An 18,783-nucleotide genomic window follows, 5' to 3' on the forward strand; every position below is an offset into this window, starting at 1 on the left:
GCTTGTGTGTCTGTGGGTCAGCAGTTTAATCTGGACTTACGTGGGCAGTTCTCTGGCTGGTGGCTGAGGTGGCCAGGACAACTGAGCCACATGTGTCTACAGCAAGCTTGGACATGTTCTCATGGCAGTGGCTGAAGGCATGGGTTGAAAACCAATCAGGTTGTTTAAGCAAGTTAGTATGCCTATGGCAGGAGAGCACACAGAACTACATGCAGAGGGAGGGGTAGAGATGATGTCATTAACACAATCAGCCTACCACTCAAGGGGTATTGAGAACAATTCAGATATTTCACAGAATCCCAAATAATCTTATATTTACCCACCCCTTCCCCAGTGTGTTGCCCATATGGTCCAGAGTATCATGTTTCTTTGCTTTTGGCTGGGATAGATCTGTGAGGATATACTAATTATCTCCTGCTTAATCAGAAATTCTATTTGAGATTGTCTGCCTTCATGGAAAGTGCAGAGAGAAGAGAGAAGAATTTATTAGTAGTTTAGCCAGCTTTTTGGCAAAGTCTTTCAAAACCTCAGGGAGGGTCTTCTTTTTCTACTCAGGCATATAATCAGCTAGAAGGAGCATTAAAGCCTTAGTAGGAAAAAAGATATATCCATTTATGCTTAGAAATCTTAGTCTATACTCTACTATATAATATGTCCAATTTTTAGCAAAATTTACAAGACATACAAAAAGACAAGAAAAACCACACTCCTTAGAAATGAAACAATCATGATAATCAGATCTGACAAAGGTGTTAGAATATTTGACAGGGAATTTTAAATAACTATGATTAATATGTTAAAGGCCCTAATAGAAGGTATAAACAACATGCAAGATCATATGGGTAACTATGGGTAACTATTTTAGTAGAGAGATGGAAACTATAAGAAAGAACCCAATGGAAATGTTAGAAATAAAAAAAACAGTTGAGAAATACCTTTGACAGACACCTCAGTAGACTTGAGGCAGCCAGGGAAAGAGTCAGTGAACTTGAAGTTAGGTCAGTAGAGTTTACCCCAACTGAAACACAAAAGAAGAAACACATACAAAACATCAGTACTCAGGAGTCATGGCATGATATCAAATGCCACAGCATAGAGATAATTGGAATCCCTAAAGGAAGAGAGAGAGGTGGGGCAGAAGGAATATGTAAAGAAATAATGCTTAAAAAATGAAAAGAAATAATAGTTGAGAATTTTCTCAAATTAATGACAGATGCCAAACCACAGATCCAGGAAGTTCACAGAACACTAAATAGGGTAAACACCAAAAAGTATATACCCCTCCATATTATGTTTAAACTACTGAAAACAAGCCAAAGAGAAAATCTTGAAGGCAGCCTTTTCTTGAAGGAAATTACGTACAGAGAAACAAAAATAGGAATTACAGCAGACTTTTTGTCAGAAATCATGCAAATCAAAGACAGTGTTGTGACATCTTTAAAGTACTGAAAGAAAAAACTGTCACGTTGGCTCATAAAATGAATTGGGAAGTATTATCTCCTCTTCTAGTTTTCTAGAAGATACTGTGTAGAATTCTTATTACCTTTTCCTTAGATGTTTGATAAAATTTGCCAGGGAAACCATTTGGGCCTGCCATTTTCTCTTTTGGAAGGTTTTAACTTACAGAATGAATTTCATTACTAGATATAGGACTATTCAGGTATTCTATTTCTACTTGGGTGAGTTTTTGTACTTTGTATCTTTCAAGGAATTATTCCCTTTTATCTAAGTTGTTGAATTTATGGATATAGAGTCATTAATAGTATGTATCTATTACTATTTTATTACATAAGATCAGTAGGAATGTCTCCTTTTTCATTCCTCATATTGGTAATTTGTGACTTCTCTCTTTTTTTCTTAATCAGTTTGGCTAGAAGTTTATCAGTTTTATTGATGTTTTCAAAGAACCAACTTTGGTTTTATTGATTTTCTCTATTTTTCTGTTTTCAATTTCATTGATTTCTGCTCTTATCTATAATTTCTTTCCCTCTACTTCCTTTGGGTTTTATCTTCTTTCTCTAGTTCCTTATGGTGGAAGCTTAGATTACAGTTTAGAGATCTTTCTTTTTTTCTAATACAGATATTTAATGCTATAAATTTACCTCTATGTGATGCTTTTTCTACATCCCACAAATTTTGATATATTTTAATTTTAATTCCATTCAAAATATTTTCCCCTTCTCTTGAGATTTTCTCTTTGGCCCATTGATTATTTAGAAATGTATTGTTTATTTTTCAATTATTTGTTAGTTTTCCAGAAATCTTTCTGTTGTTGGGGATTTCAGTTTAATTTGATTATAGTTCTGTTTCTAGTTCTATCCCTTTAAATGTTTTGAGGTCTATTTTGTGCCCTAGAATGTGATCTATTTTGGTGAATTTCTCATAGGCAATTGGAAAGAAAGTGCATTCTGTTGTTATGGTTGGGGGAGAGGAGTTCTATAAATGTCCATAAACGTATAATTAAGTCTAGTTGGTTGTTCATGTCTTCTATATTCTTACTGATTTTCTCTCTACTTGTTCTATTAATTACTGAGAGAGGAGTTTTAAAGTGTCCAACTATAACTGCAGTTTGGTCTATTTCTCCTTTCAGTTCTGTTGGTTTTTGCCTCACAAGCTGTGTATACATTTAGGATTGCATGTCTTGGAGAATTGACCCCTATATTATTATAGAAAATCCCTAAGATTTTCTTTTCTCCCAAGATTGGGAACAAGGATGCATTTTTATGACTAACATGAAAAGAAAAATAACAGACCAATAGCCCTCATGAATATAAATATAAAAATCCTTCACAAAATATGAACAAATCTAATCCCATGATTAAATAAAAAGTATAATACCTTCTGACCAAGTGGGGTTCATCCCAGGAAGGCAAATCTGGTTCACCATTATAAAATCAATCATTAGCCTTCACCATATGAACAGACTAAAGAAGAATATGCAGAAAAAGCACTTAACAAAATTTAAAATCCATTCATCATTAAAACTCTCAACAAACTAGGAACTGAGGGAAACTTCCTGAATCTGACATAAAATACATATAGCCAGGATTATACTTGATGGTTAAGGATTGTTTTCCCCCTAAGACTGGGAACAAGGATGTTGTCTCTTACCTCCAACTGTCAACTTTGTACCAAATACTATGGCTGGTACAATAAGGCAAGAAAAATAAAAGGCATACAGATGGGAAAGGAAGAAACAAAACTATCTCTGTTCTTAGATGACATGACTGTCCACATAGAAAACTCCAAAGAATCTACACAAAAGCGTTTAGGATGAATAAGTGAGTCCAGCAAAGTCTCAGGATACAATACAGGTCAATATCCAGAAGTCAGCTGTATTTCTCTACAGTAGTAATAAACATTTAGCATTAGGACATTTAGAATTTTTTTAATTTGAAATTTTAAAAATATTTATAATACATTTAACATGTATGAAATTGAAGTTATGTGAAAATGTATTATATGGAATATAATAATATAATACTTAGGTATAAATCTAATAAAATATGTGTAGAATCAATAGGTCGAAAACTACAAAACACTGATAAAGAAGCTTAAATAAATGAAGAGATGGAAGGCTTGCGATTATGAAGATACCAATTCTCTGCAATTTGATCTACAGATTAAATGTAATCCCAGTCAAAATCCCAGCAAGCTCTTTTTTTAGAGATCTAGAAACTGATTATAAATTTTATATTGAGGTACAAAAAATTATAATAGTCATATGAGAAAGAATAAAGTTGGCAGGCTCACACTGCCTAATTTCAAGACTTACCATAAAGCTCCAGTGTGGTATTAGCAAAAGGGCAGACAAATAGATCAGTGGAACAAAAGAGAGCCCAAAAATAGACCCGCACAAGACAAGCCAACAAAATTCTTTTTTTAAAGGTACAAAGGCAATTCAGTGGAGAAAGGGTAGTCTTTTCAACGAAGAGTGCTGGAACAATTGGATGTTCATATTGCAAGAAAAGGAACTTCCACATATATCTCACAGTGCCGAAAGCATGATACATAAAAGAAAAAATTGGCAAATTTGGACTTAATCAGAACTCAAATCTTTTGCCTTGCAAAAGATACCATTAAGAAAATGAAAAGTCATGCCACAGACTAGGAGAGAATATTTTCAAATCATAGATCTGGAAAAAGTTTTTTATCCAGGAACCAGGTGCAGTGGCTCATATCTGTGGCCCAACTACTCGGGAGGCTGGGGTGGGAATATTGCTTAAGCCCAAGAGTTCAAGGCTGCAGTGAGCTATGATGTTGCCACTGCATTCCAGCCTGGGCTACAGAGTGAGGCCCTATCTCTATAAAGAAACAAGTCTTTTTTTCCAGACTAAATAAAGAACCCTCAATTCAACAATAAAACATAAATGTAAAAATGGGCAAAATATTTGAACAGATACTTCATCAAAGAAAATATAAAATGTCAAATAAGCATATGAAAAGATGTTTAACCATCATTAGTTACTAGGATAATGCAAATTAAAACCATAATTAAGATAGAGCTATATACCTATTAGACTGGCTAAGATTTAAAAAGGTACAGTTGCTGGTGACAAATGTGGAGCTACTGGAACTCCCATTCATTGCTAATAGGAATGCAGAATGGTACAGCCACCTTGAAAAAGATAGGCAGTTTCTTATAAAACTAAACATTCACTTATGATATGACCCAGCTAACTGACTGCTAGGTGGATTTTTTTAAAATTTCTCTTCACGCAAAAATCTGTGAACCTTTATATTAGTTTTAAAAAATAATCACCCCAAACTGGAAACATCCCAAATGTTCTTCAACAGGTGAATAGATAACTAATTTTAGTACATTCATGCAATAGAACACAACACAGCATCAAAAAGGGACATACTATTGATACATGCAATTGCTTGAATGAATCCTAAAGGCATTATGCTGAGTGAAAGAAGACAGACCCAAAAATCTGCAAATTGTGTGACTCCATTTATATGGCATTCTGGAAACAGCAACACTGTGGGGATATGTGATAACTGTGAAATGTGTATTTGGTCTTCATCCAGTTTCCTGTCATACAATTCCTAAATCCTTAGAATCTCCAAAGTGATGTCATTTTGTGTGCTAATGAATTGACTGATGGCTGGCAGCCCCTAAGTAGCTTCAGGATGGCAACCAGTCACAGGAAAGACCAGGACAGGATTAGAGGGTTGAGCCTTTCACTCTACCCCATAACCTCTGGGGAGAGGGAGAGGGTTTGAAGGTTTAGTTGATAATCAGTGGCCAATGATTTAATTAATTGTGCCACCATAATGAGGCTTTCATGAAAACCTGAAAAGGACTGGGTTCAGAGAGCCAAACAGCTGAACACCTGGAGACTTCTGGAGGATAGTATGCCCAGGAAGAGCGTGGGAGCTCCTTGCCCCTTCCTCCATGCCTTGACCTATGCATGGTAATATCTTTAAATTTTTATTTTTCTTCATTGACACATAATAATTGTACATATTTAGGGGGTACATAGTGATGTTTAGATACATATATAGTGATCAGATCTGGGTAATTATCCATCATCTCAGACATTTATTATTTCTTTGTGTTGGGAACATTCAATATCCTCCTAGCTTTTTGAAACTATATATTATTGTTAACTGTAGTCATCCTACAGTGGTATAGAGCACTAGAACTTATTCCTCCTGTCTAGCTATAGTTTTGTATCCTTTTAACAAATCTCTTCCTGTCCCTCCCTTCCCACCCTCTAGTATCCTCTGTTCTACTTTTTACTTACATTGATTGTCTTTTTAAGCTTCTACATATGAGTTAGAGTATGCGGTGTTTCACTTTCCATTCTTGGCTTATTTCACTTAACATAATGTCCTCCAGTTCCATCCATGTTGCTTTGAATGACAGGATTTCATCCTTTTTATGGCTGAATAATAATCCATATAAACCCGTAAATGTAAGTAAGTGTTTCCCTGAATTCTGTGAGCCACTAGCCAATTAATCAAACCCAAGGAGGAAGTTGTGGGAACTCTGATTTATAGCTGGTCAAAAGCACAGGTAAAACAATCTGGGGCTTGCAGTTGGCATCTGAAGTGGGGGCAGTCTCCTGGGACTGAGCCCTCAACCTGTGGGATTTGATGCTGTGTTTGGATAGATCATGTCAGACTTGAATTGGAGGATACTCAGCTGGTGTCCACTGCAGAACTGATTGCTTGATTGGTGTGTAGGGGAAGAAGGCTCCATACCCTTGGTCACAGACACATTCTGTGTTGATTGTTGTGGGGTAAGAATAGAGGAAAAATAGTTTATTTTTCCTCTCTAGTCACAGGATGGAATATAGGGTGGCTGTTTTTATGGCTTCAGATTAGGAGGAGGGATTAGCTAGAAAAGGACCGCTTAAGGACATTCAGAGGACGATGGAACTCTTCTGTATGGTACCCTCTTGGTGGATACGTAACACTATGTGTTTGTCAGATCCCATGGAATTGTATACAACAGAGCTATTTTTTACTGTATGCAAATTTAAAAAAACAAAATCAACCAGGAACCAAAGATAGAATGCAAACTATGACGAAAGATCTAAGTGTATTCAAATGAATGACCTAACCACATTGTAGGAGGTAGAGGAGAAAATCGTGTGTTGAGTGGATATTAGGCTAAAGACAAAAAGTACTGTATACAAGTACTGTACTTCAGTTGATTTTTTTTTATTACCAGGATATGGGCTAACAATTCTGTTATCCTTACCAGGATATGGGCTAACAATTCTGTTATCCTTACCAGGATATGGGCTAAAAAATTTGTTTGCATACATGTACACTTAACATATATACCAGGATTGAATAAATAAGTAGCAAAGTTTTTACTGTCAGAGACAGAATCAAAGGAAAAATGCTAGAACAAACGCTGTGGATGTTGGATTGAAGTCAGGGGTATCGGTATGAATCAGTATGAGTGCATGCTTTTAAATACACAGAGAGTTGCAAACACACAGAGTTAGTAGATATAAAAGTAGATATGGCTATGTGTGTATACATCGGTTAGTGTATATATGTCTTTGCTCTGTCCACCTTGAGGACCTAGAAGCAGTGACATCCCAGTACCAGTGAGCAACCTAGTGCCCAGATTTTGGTTTCTAAATATCATTCTCTAATAAAAGGGACCTTGGAAAGCTTTGGAGAAGTGTTTTATTCTAGTACTGGGTCAGCAGAAATATAAGATGAGCTTAAAGTATTTTGTGGTGTCAGAAAGTAGGTAAATACTTTTAAAAAGAAAGAGAAAAAAAAAAGGAAGATGGCACATGTCAAAAGGATACAGGAGCCAACCCGAAAGATCTCACAATGGCCAAAGCTGTAATAATGAACTACAAAATAACAGTAATATTGGATTATGGCCCAGAGCATAAAAAATATCCATGAGCCCATACTGGTAGGAATAAATGATTGAAAAATAAATAGGAGAGAAAGAACAACTTTTCCTTAGAGAAGTATTACAGATAATAAATGTGGAAGGAATGAGGGCAATAGAAAATCACCATGGGAACACCACTGTAACACTTGCCTCAGTGAGACTCACCAATGAATGCAAAATTAATGGGCAGAACCTTAATAAATATTTACCCAAAAAACTTCTCCCAAATAATTTTTTATTTTTTATTTTTATTTATTTATTTATTTATTTTGAGACAGAGTCTCGCTTTGTCACCCAGGCTGGAGTGCAGTGGTGCGATCTCGGCTCACTGCAACCTCCACCTCCCAGGTTCAAGTGATTCTCCTGCCTCAGCCTCCCAAGTAGCTAGGACTACAGGCACCCACTTGGCTAATTTTTGCATTTTTTAGTAGTGATGGGGTTTCACCATATTGGCTAAGCTGGTCTTGAACTCCTGACCTTGTGATCCACCTGCCTCAGCCTCCCAAAGTGCTGGGATTACAGGTGTGAGCCACCGTGCCTGGCCCAAATAATATTAAAAAGAAAAATAGTGACTTTATAATGGAGAAACCCGGCAGACATCCCCTCATGTAAGTGATGAAGGTTACCATCACCAGTAATCAGATACTGTGTCCTCTCTGCATAACGATGCACTGAATGAGCATATCACCTCATTGCCCCCTGCATTCACAAGCACATCTAATTATGGGAAAACATAAGATAATCCCAAAATGATGTGCATCCTTCAAAATACCTGACCAAGACTTCCAAAGTGTCAGGGTCATGAAAGACAAGGAAAGACAGCGCTGTCACAGGTCAGAGGAGCCTACGGAGATACAGCACAGCTCCATGCAGCGTGGGTTCCTGGATCAGATCTTGGACCAGCATAAGGACATAAGTGGAACAGCCAGGGAAACAGAGTGAAGTCTGTAGTTTAGTTAATAGTGTTGTGTCAATGTCAGCTTGTTAGTTTTGATCATTATTCTGTGACGATGTAGATGTTAATATCAGGAAGCTATGTGAGGGGTATATGGGAACTCTGTTCTATCTGTGCAGCTCTTCTATATGTCTAGAATTATTTTAATGTAAAAAGCCTTTGTTTTAAAGCTAACCAATGAGAAAAAGGGAAGAATACGTGTTCTTTGGTGAAAAGCTTGGAAGTGACTGGTGTAGATGAAGGAGCATCAAGAGCAGAAAGAGACTTTGTGCCTCCGTAAGCCAGACTTTCATTTTACAGCTGGTTAACTGAGGCCCAGAGAGCTCGGGGGACTTGGCCAAAGCCACAATGCAAGTAGCTGGAGGGCAGGACTGGGACAGGTGGGGCAGGGGTGGGGGGTTCCTGATTTATAATATGCAGCTGTTTGATCTTACCCTATCTCTGCTCCAGGGTTGCATTTTCCTCTAATTGTTCTGATAATGCTGTTTCTGCTTTGCATGTTTTTAAAAGTAGATTTCATAGCCTTGGTTAAACATCGTGTTGAATCAAATACCACCCATGTTCCCTGTTGTGGGTGTCTTGTTTTCATCATTTCTACCCTACAGGCAATGGCTTATGTATTTGTCTTACTCTGTTCAGCAGAAATTGGAGACCAGCAAAAGGCCTCCGTCTGGAACTTCCACTACCTCCAAGAGCACCTCTCCAACCCTCACGCCCTCCCCCTCACCCAAAGGGCACACTGCAGAGTCCTCAGTGTCTTCCTCGTCATCCCATCGGCAGTCCAAGAGCAGTGGGGGCTCCAGCAGTGGCACCATCACAGATGAGGGTGAGTCCCCTGAGGGCCTGAAACCCCCCCTATTCCTCTCACCATGGTGACCTGGCAGCAAGGAACTGCAAGGTGACCTTAATTGCTATAACCATCCTAGGTCAGGTTTTAAGAAAATTTACAACACACATGTCCCTCCTCTTCTCTGATTCTACCTTGTATTTTTGTCTTCACTGTGCTAAAGGTATGGTAAGCTCCGTTAAAGAGTTTTTGAGTATAGGTGATTTTTGTTTACATGCACAAACATACACCCATGGAAATGCTTCTCCAACACGAACTTACTTTCCCTAGATCCTGTACCCGTCAGGATTCTTTCAGTTGCAAGTGAGAGAAACTCCACTCACACTGGTTCAAGGAAAAAAAATGAAACCTGACATTTCATTGGCTCATATGATGGGAGTGTCTAGGGTGTGCTTCAACCATGCCTGAATCCAAGTGCTTTGGGAGTGTTTCCAGGTCTCAGGTAGGCTCTCTCCAAGTGGTGGCAAGCAGCTTCAGGCATACTTTCGTCTTCCTACTAATTTTTCAACTCCAGCAGAAAGAGTGCTACTTTCTCAGTAGGTCCTGGCTGTATTTATAATGACCTGGGTCAATTGCCCACCCTTGACTATCTCTGTGTCCACAGTGGTGGAATGTGGTGATTGGCCATGCCCCTTCAGTCAATTGTCTGCTTTGGAGCAGAGGTGGGGTCCAACCTACTGACATTTGTGTATTGGAAGTGGGAGAGAAATAGTTCCTCAAAGGAAAATTTGGAAATACTGTTTCCAGGAGGAGGGGGATGGGTGAGGGCAAGCAAAAGCAGTTGATGTCTTCTGCAGCCAGGAGAGCCTTGGAACCTGCCTTGTGAATTACATCCTCTGCAGCCCCTCATGCGGGAATGATGAGGGAAGATGGAGTGGGTGGTGGGGCAGGAGCAGAGGCTTTGCACTCAGGCCCCAGGAAAGATAAAGGCAGATGAAAGGAATCCCATCCTTTTAAACTGCCCTCTAGAGGCCCCTAGGAGCTGGGAGGGGGGAAAGAGGGAGGGAGCTTTGGTGAGACCTGTGGTCCAGGCAGGTGCAAATCGGGGAGTATAAATCAGCAGGGAGGAAAATCTGATTGTGTATGTGGCCCTCACAAATGCGTTTGCGGGCAGTTCGCTGCAGCTGCTGAGGAGGAGGGTGCTGAGCAGGTTCTGCTGAGCAAGATAACTTGGAATCACTTTCACAGGCTCTAGTCTGTACTAAGTTGATAAATGCATGCTGCCACTGGTATCCTCCTTCTTTGGGGGCTGCTTTTATTGTTTTGTGATATCCAGTGTGATCATTTATCAAGGCCTCAGTGATTCAACAGCAAACTCATTCCTCCCCAACCATATTTTCTATGTGGAGTCTTGAGTTCCACACTCGTGAATTCTTCCACTTCTGAGGTTTTCAGGAATTGAAGCCCCTAGAGATTCAGTTAGGTATTTGTGCCCCATCATTTTCCAAAAAAGAGTGGAGACAGTGGATGTCTATATGGACTGCTTGTACCCACTCTCTTTCCCTCTTGTTCGTTATTAAAAATGGTTTGCAAAGTCCTAATTGGGATTAAAAAAGAAGAGGGCCAATAGCACTTTCTTTGTAGAGTAATTTCTCTGGTTCAGAAAGCTTAGTTTTCCTGTTGAGAGTTCCTGGGTCCTGAGGCAGTGAGCCCTTTGTCCTGTGGGTATATGATTGTTATAGGCCAGGGGCTGCAATCCATCCCCAAAGAGCTTTTTTTTTTTTTTTTTTTTTTTTTTTTTTTGAGACGGAGTCTCGCTCTGTCACCCAGGCTGGAGTGCAGTGGCGCCATCTCGGCTCACTGCAAGCTCTGCCTCCCGGGTTCACACCATTCTCCTGCCTCAGCCTCCCGAGTAGCTGGGACCACAGGTGCCCACCACCACGCCTGGCTAATTTTTTTGTATTTTTAATAGAGACGGGGTTTCACCATGTTAGCCAGGATGGTCTGGATCTCCTGACCTCGTAATCCGCCCGCCTCAGCCTCCCAAAGTGCTCAGATTACGGGCGTGAGCCACCGCGCCCGGCCCCCAAAGAGCTATTTTTATGATATTCTTCTGGGAAATATTTGGTCCCAGTCGAGGACACATGAGCTTTGCCCTGCCTCATCTCTCCATCTGCATTCCTCCTCTCTGGACTCCACCTTTTAGAAGCAGCAAGGCTGGTGACAGCATTACCTTCTCAGCCTCACATTTGTTCCAGGAAATTTTCTTGGGCAGTCCCCTGGATGCCCTAACCTATGCACCCAGGGGAACTCACAGGGAGACAGACACATTCAACGTAATGACATTAGAGTGTAACACAAGGTGAGGTCATACCTGTTATCAGCAAAGCACCATGTGCCATGGAAGGCTCCCCTGGCAAGTGGGCACTCCAGCTGGACCACGACGCTGGGAAGAGATGGGCAGTGGGGTGCCAGAGCCAACTGTTCAACTTGTAGGACATGCCCAAGCTGGTTGTTAAACACAACCATTATTTACAAATTACATGAACTTAGAATTAACTAAATTATAGAAATATAACGGTATATTGCACTTAAAATGTATTTTTTACTCATTTTTGTATATTTTATTATCTGTGCTCTTGAGGTTGTGTATATCTCATATCTGCAGTGTGAATACCCCATAATGATGTGTTCCTACTGTGCATCTCTGCTCAGCTTCACTTTCAGGGACATTAGATTGGTAGGTTGAAATTGGCTATGATGGGGGTATTTACACCATGGAAATAGGCAAACACCGTCAATCAGGGCTTGCTTTTTTTTTTGAGACAGGGTCTTACTCTCTCACCCAGGCTGGGGTACAGTGGTGTGATCACAGCTCACTGCAGCCTCAACCTCCCTGGTCTCAAGCAATCCGGGGCTTGATTTGTTGGCTTACAGATATTGTCTACATGTAATCTAGGCAGTGATGGGAAAATGTTAACAATGAGGATTAAACTTAAAAGTATGTTGTGTCAGTAACCGTTATCTTGTGAATAGCACAAAAAATTGAGAAAATACTCTTCCAGTATTTGAAAACCATTATCTGATTCAGCCAAGTTGCTCACCTGAAGTTCCAACAAAAGTCTTTCCTGTTTCTTTTTATCTTTCTTGTTCATGTAAACAAAACTCTCAGCCAATTTTCATGTTGCAACCATACTCCTTGGCTGTGGGTACAAGAGTAGGGCAAAAACAAATGAAAGCATTTGGTGAGAATCAATTGGCTATGTGGAATTTATAAGAAAGAATATTGTATTTTTTATTATTTGTAAATTGTGTGCTATAAATCCTTTATATTAGTAAAATCTGCAATAGATTTACGTGCCTATATACATGCATACATCTTCCCCCCGAGAACCAGTTGTTAAACATTTACCAGCACACCACAGTGGACCGAGGCTGCATGTGGAGGGAACAGCAGGGGCAAAGGTTTGGTGTCATGAAATACAACAGATTGTGTGGATTGGGATTTGATTTGTCTCATACATCCTTGCTCAGTAGCCTCTCTACTGTGAAGCTTTCCCTAGTACCTTGGGCTGGGTCAGCTGTCCTCTCTGTCCCCACATCCCCCTGTTCTTGCTCTTCACCATAGCATGCACCACCCATGAGAAAAGTGGAGAGTGGGCGCCTAGCACAGGCCTGGTAGCTAGACCGTTGGGCTTGAGTCCCTGCTCTGCCACGGACTAGCAGGATGACCTCACCCAAGATGTGGTATCGAGCCTTTCTGTGCCTCAGTTTCTCATCTGTAAATGGGGACAGTAATAGGATCTACCTCATTGGTGTTATAAAGAGCAAGTGGGTCATCCATGTACAGGCTGGCTGATAGCACTGTGTATTAGCTTTCACCCTCCTCATCCTGTCAGCCACACTGAGCTTCATGACAGGGACCTCTCCATCCTTGCTACCTAGTGTCCATTGGGCACAGTGGTAGTCACTGCTGGAAGGAAGGAAGGAAGGAAGGAAAGGAAGGAAAGGAAGGAAGGGAGGGAGGGAAGCAGGAAGGGAGGGAGGGAGGGAGAGAAGGAGGGAAGGAGGGAAGGAAGGTTGGTTGAATGAAGGAGTTAAGAAAAGAAGGAACCTGAGCCTCCTAATCACTTCTTTAAGCTGCATCCACTGCCTCAGAACCTTTACACCTGCTCTTCCCTGTCTGGATGCTGCCTAATGCTCTTACTCCAGATATCTGCATAGCTCACTCCTTCATTTACTGCTCATAGGTCACCTTACAGGAGAGTCTGTGACCATCCTCTGTAAAACAGCGTTTGTAAAACTGGAAATGCTGTCATCTGCCTTGATGCTGCTCTCTTCTTCCTTGCTCTCTTGCCTATCAGCCTTTGTTCGTTTGAGACAGGGTCTTGCTTTGTAGCCCAGGCTGGAGTGCAATGGTGTAGTGGCATAATTGCAGCTCACTGTGGCCTCAAACTCCTGGGCACAAGTGATCCTCCTGCTTCAGCCTCCTGAGTCGCTGGGACTACAGGCACACACATCACACCACCCAGCTAATTACTTTTAATTTTTTTGTAGAGATGAAATCTCATTATAGTGCCAGGCCTGGTCTTGAACTTTTGGGCTCAAGTGATCCTTCATCCTTGGCCTCCCAAAGCCCTGGGATTACAGGCATGCACCACCTGCCCGGCCCCTATCAGCCTTCTTATTGGCTGTTTTGGTATCTGTTGAGTCCCCAGTGCCTAGTTTGGCAAATCCCGATTGAATGTGTGAGTGAATATTTCTCCAAGCCCCTCAGGTGCTGGTTTTGTCTCCTTTTCTTTATTCTCCCTGTTATGACACCCCAAATCACTTCTTGTGCCCTTCTAGCTCTGCTGTTCACATAGATGCCTTTTTCCTTCAGGAAGGCCACAGCCTCTGCACACTTGAGCCAAACCCTGGCTCTGGTCTGAAGCCCACCATCTTCTTTCTTAAGTTCTTCCTCAGACTAGCTGAGGACTTGCTGGCATTGGCATTTACTGCAAACGTTGGCATTTACGGTGCTTTCTCGCACAGAAGGCAGAGTTTTAATTCTGGCAGCTGGAACTCCCAGAACTTGAGGGTCGCCGTCTGGAGGGAATCAGTCAGTCCTGGCCCAGACTGTCTGTGTCTTCGCAGCCTGAAGTGGGGTTTTGTCGATTGCTGAGGGCCTGCCTTGAGGGGAAGGAGGGTGCAGATAGCTCAGGACCCACCTCCAGCCTCATCTGCAGGAGTCCAGCTGAGATCAGCTTTCTGTGTTGGTGTTTCTTATAGAATTTCATTTGAAATAAGATTACCACTACTTTATAAAAGTTTGAAGACCACTTTACCGAATTCTAAAATGTGTTTTGTTTTTTTTTTTTCACCTTTCCGTCTTGAAGATGAACTGACTGGAATCCTTAAGAAATTATCACTTGAGAAATATCAGCCCATTTTTGAGGAACAAGAGGTAAGAATGCTCTTTTTGAATGTCAATTTAAATCTTACTGTGAAAAAAAACTTTGTCTAAATGTGTAGGTTTTCATTTTGCAAGCCTAGATTGATCTCTTGCCCTGAGACAGCTGAGGAAATAGAATTCGTGCTCAGCAGGTTTAGTTCAGTTTGTTATTGTGAAATCCTGGGGACTTATGGCTTGCTTTGTTATGATAGAATTTTGTAATTTTGAGCACTGCTCTCTCTAGAAAAGTTTCTTCCTGTCCTGAAAACATTTTTTTGTTATGTGTGATTGACTGGCAGACTTATAGGCTTAAAGTGGGCTAATAGTAAACCGTAAGGAACCTGTGTTATGTGTCTGGATCTAGGGTCTGTGGTGGTCTGAGAGAGTTGCTATGTGTTTAAAAGCATTCAGATTCACATTAAAAAAAGAATACTGTTCTGCAGTTTGGCACTTCCTCAAAATATTAAACAGAGAGTTACCATATGACCCAGCAGTCCTACTCCTAGATATATTCCCAAGAGAAATGAAGACGTGTGTCCACACAGAAACTTGTACACAAATGCTTGTAGCAGCATTATTCATGAAAGCTAAACTGTGGATATGACCCAAATGTCCATTGACTAATGAATGGATAAATAAAATATGCATGTGCCATGGAATATTATTTGGCCATGAAAAGAATGAAATACTGGCACATGCTGCAACGTGGATGAACCTGAACATATCTTGCTGAGTGGAAGAAACCAGTCACAAAAGGCACATAGGGTGTGCTTTCATTTATATGAAATGTCCAAACTAGGCAAATCTGTAGACACAAAAAGTAGATTCGTGGTTGCCAGAGAGTTGGGTGGAGGAGTGGGCGGGTAGAATGGGCAGAGTAGGGAGTGACTAGAATGGATACACGGTTTCTTTTGGCGGTGATGAAAATATTCTAAAACTGAGTGTGTGGTGATTGTTACACAACTCTGTGAATATACTAAAAATCATTGAATTGTATAAATAGGTGAATTGTATGGTAGATGAATTATATCTCAGTAAGCTGTTAAAAAATTTACTGTTTTAGCCAAGTAAAACTCCTCTGCAGGCCCACCAGCCACCAGGGTATAATCAGTGGTTTAGAACATTCTAGTGAGCAGCTTAGTAGGTAAAAACTGTCACAATTGCAGAGCAATCATGAGAAGCACTCATTGTCCCCACCAGACTTGAGATGCAGTTGAGGAGCTTGTATTTTAGTTCAAGAAACAAACAGGGTGCAGTAGCTTTCCTCCTCCTGTTTGCTTTTCTGCCATATGCAGTCTGCCATTCCTGCCTCCTTGGTGTTTTAAACCTTAGCAATGACTTTCTCCAAGAAATCTTTCCGTATTGCTGATCGCTGCCTGCTTTTGCTGATATGTTTATGCCTTCTTGGAGTGTACAGAGAACACATCTCAAAGTACATTTCTGCTTCTTGAGGTATCGTGTCTCTGGCTCATAGGGTGACGTTTGTTCTGATTTATTGGCCTTACCCCTTTTTCTGACCTGGCATGTCTGCGAGTTCACCTGTCCTTCATCATTCAGAGGTTGCTGTGGTTGTCCAGTGTAGGGAATGGGGGTATGTTTCAGCTGATGTACAGAGCTTCGAGAATGTTCGTGGGGAGAGGAAGGCGGGCTGTGCAGATTTGCTCTAATTTTAGTAACTCTCCCACCTAGAAGTTTCTGCAGCCTCTGGGGTCAGGGAGGGAGCTGGGGCCTGAGGCAGTGCCATGGGGAGGGCTGGCAGCCACTGGCTGAGGACCTTTCTGTGTGTTAGGTTCGTGTGAGGTTAGCTGAGGCAGTGCCCTTGTCTCTACTTGACACAGGTGCCTATGCTTGCTAGGGGCCAAGCTCAGTGTCTCTTCCTTTTTCTTAGTTTCTCTCTGGCAACATATGAGCTGGTTACACTGTAGGGGTGCACTCTCTATATGGACCCACAACCCAGTGTTTCCTTGGAGGCTTTAGTAGGACTGAGGTTTTAACCCTGCTGATTGCCACCAGACCCAGTCACCACAGCTTCAGGGGTACTTCTCAGTCCCTTGCAGAAACTCCTGGAAGTATCTGGCATGTAGATAGCACTTTTCCCTAGTTTCCAACAGTAAACAATTCTCCCCATTAATATGCACTTATAGTTATCAGTGAGAATTTGGAAGAGGAATGAAGTTAATTCATGTTCTCATCTTGACATATTGAAGCTAAAGACAGACTAATAATTTTCATCTTTCTACCTGTATTAAGGTGGATTTGACTATGTGTATTGAAAAATACCGAAATAATGGTACCTTAAACAAAAAATAAGGTGATTTTTCCCACAGAAAGTTTGGAGATGAGTCATCTAGGCTCCTTCTAGCTCTCTGCTCCACCCCCACTAGTGTATGTGGCTTGTATCCTCAGAGTCCAATATGGCTACTGGAGCTCCAGCCATCACATCCACATTCCAGGCAGCAGGATGGAAGGAGACTGCAAAAGGACATGTTCCTTCCTTTTTAAAGAGACTTCCCCAAAGTCCCACACAGTCTTTATTATATCTCATTTACCAAAAGTTTATCACCTGACAATACTTATCTGCAAAAGAAACTAAGAAATAAGTTTTAACTGTATGGAAATGTGCCCAGCTGAAAATTGGGATTCTGTTGCTTAAAAAAAATAGGGCATGAATATTGAAAGGATACTGGGATATTTCTGCCTCATTCCTGCTACCCCTTCACAAGTAGTCGTAGGAGAGGAATTCCATCTCTGGTGCTCTCCACCTAGAATAAGCCTTGAGGGTTTGGCATTCCCCCAGGGTTGATGGAGGTCAGAATTGGGAAGGTCAGTGCAGATGGAGAGGCAGAAGATTGATTGATTGATGCTGTCATTCATTCAGTCTGCAAACACATACTAAGTACTTGAGTCCCTGCCCCTGCCAGACCCTCTGCCAGAGCCTGGTGCTGGGAAATGCAGATGCCCAGAATACTCTGGAGCCCACAGAAGGGGGTCTATGAAATGAAGGCCAGAGAAGACCTGGGCTGAGAGCTAAGCTGAACTTTGGAGAAAGAGGGGGAACGGACCTGAAAGGGCATCTGGGAAGAGGGAGCAGGACTCATTGAGAGAGCCTGTGGTACTCTGGCTTGGCTGGGACTGGGCCAAGGCCAGTCCATCAGGAGGAGGGAATGGAGCTTGACCAGGCAGGGCCTGGACAATGTGGACTTGCTTCTGTACACCACGGGCTTGAGGTAGATGCAGGCTGGAAGGTCTGTAGCCTCTGGTGTGGAGGTGGACAGGGGTTGGAAGGGCAGAAGGGGAAGAATAACTGGGAGGGAAAGACCAGTTAGGAGGTGGAGGGCCCCTCAGCAAGAGGGCAAGTGCTGAGGACGTCAGAATCGCTGAGGACTGGCCATGGTGCCAGGCTGGATGTGGGGTCCCTGCTAGGGGTTGGGATGGTGGGGAGAGACTCGTGTCCAGCAGGGCTGGGGGCAGGTGGTTTCCATTAAGACTGCATCACCTATCCATTCAGCCCCTCAGCACTCTGTGAGCTTTTATAAAACACCCAAGAGATGCCAGGAGCTTACTGTTGCCAGAGAGGTGGGGGTGCCTGCATCTCAGAGAGGGCTAAGCACTGGTTAAGGGAACAGACTCTTCCCCAGTGACTCAAACCTGGCTGAAGGTTTTTGTTTGTTTTTAATCCAGAAAAGTAAAATGACTGTTAACAGAGAAAAAGAGAGGTAGGGGTGGGGAAAATTTCGGAAAGAAAGTCTCTATCCCTACATAAATCAAATGTTTTAAAGAAAAAAAAGTTAATCCTGTTAGGTATGAGGGAATATAAAATAAAGCCTGCTTATAAAGTGAAAGACTAAGGATTTTCAAGAAGTTATGCAAGTTTTATTTTAAATGACAATAGCGTATCTCTAAAGTGTAATAGTATCTGGTAGTTTGTAAATGTAGATCATAAAGCTGTTTGTAAACTCTTTGTAGATCCCGCATCCACCCTGTAATTTATAGGGTGGGATTGTTTGTGATTTTTTGGTGGGGAAACTGAGGTAAGGCACCTACCCAGGTCCCCTGGCAGTGAGTGGGAATTGGCACCCTATCTGTCTCCAGGGCAACACAGCCTCCTCCTGCTTAGCTCCGGCTGAAGACATGGGTGTGGGCAGCCAGTTCTTTGTCCCATCTCTCATATAAGCGCTGTTGTTGGAGTCTGATTTGTGAAGCTGTAGCATTGTCTGCAATAGCAACTC

General features: G+C 41.6%; 1 protein-coding gene across 10 annotated transcripts in view; it reads left to right on the plus strand.

The window, feature by feature from the left end:
• Nucleotides 1-18,783, plus strand: part of ANKS6 (ankyrin repeat and sterile alpha motif domain containing 6) — an 80,413-nt gene that overhangs the window by 30,644 nt on the left and 30,986 nt on the right. For 7 of the 10 annotated variants that reach the window (XR_004026221.1, XM_030795184.1, XM_030795106.1 and 4 more), the window contains 2 exons: nucleotides 8,973-9,159; nucleotides 14,499-14,566. Coding sequence is in view for 9 of the 10 variants with exons in the window: in XM_030795184.1 (XP_030651044.1) it covers nucleotides 8,973-9,159; nucleotides 14,499-14,566 (255 nt within the window). In the remaining variant the exon portion in view is untranslated. The remainder of the gene's footprint in view (nucleotides 1-8,972; nucleotides 9,160-14,498; nucleotides 14,567-18,783) is intronic. The other 3 variants (XM_030795296.1, XM_030795080.1, XM_030794994.1) reach the window with 1 other exon arrangement.

This window comes from Nomascus leucogenys, chromosome 1a, assembly GCF_006542625.1.
Source record: "Nomascus leucogenys isolate Asia chromosome 1a, Asia_NLE_v1, whole genome shotgun sequence".
NCBI classification, from domain to species: Eukaryota; Metazoa; Chordata; class Mammalia; order Primates; family Hylobatidae; genus Nomascus; species Nomascus leucogenys.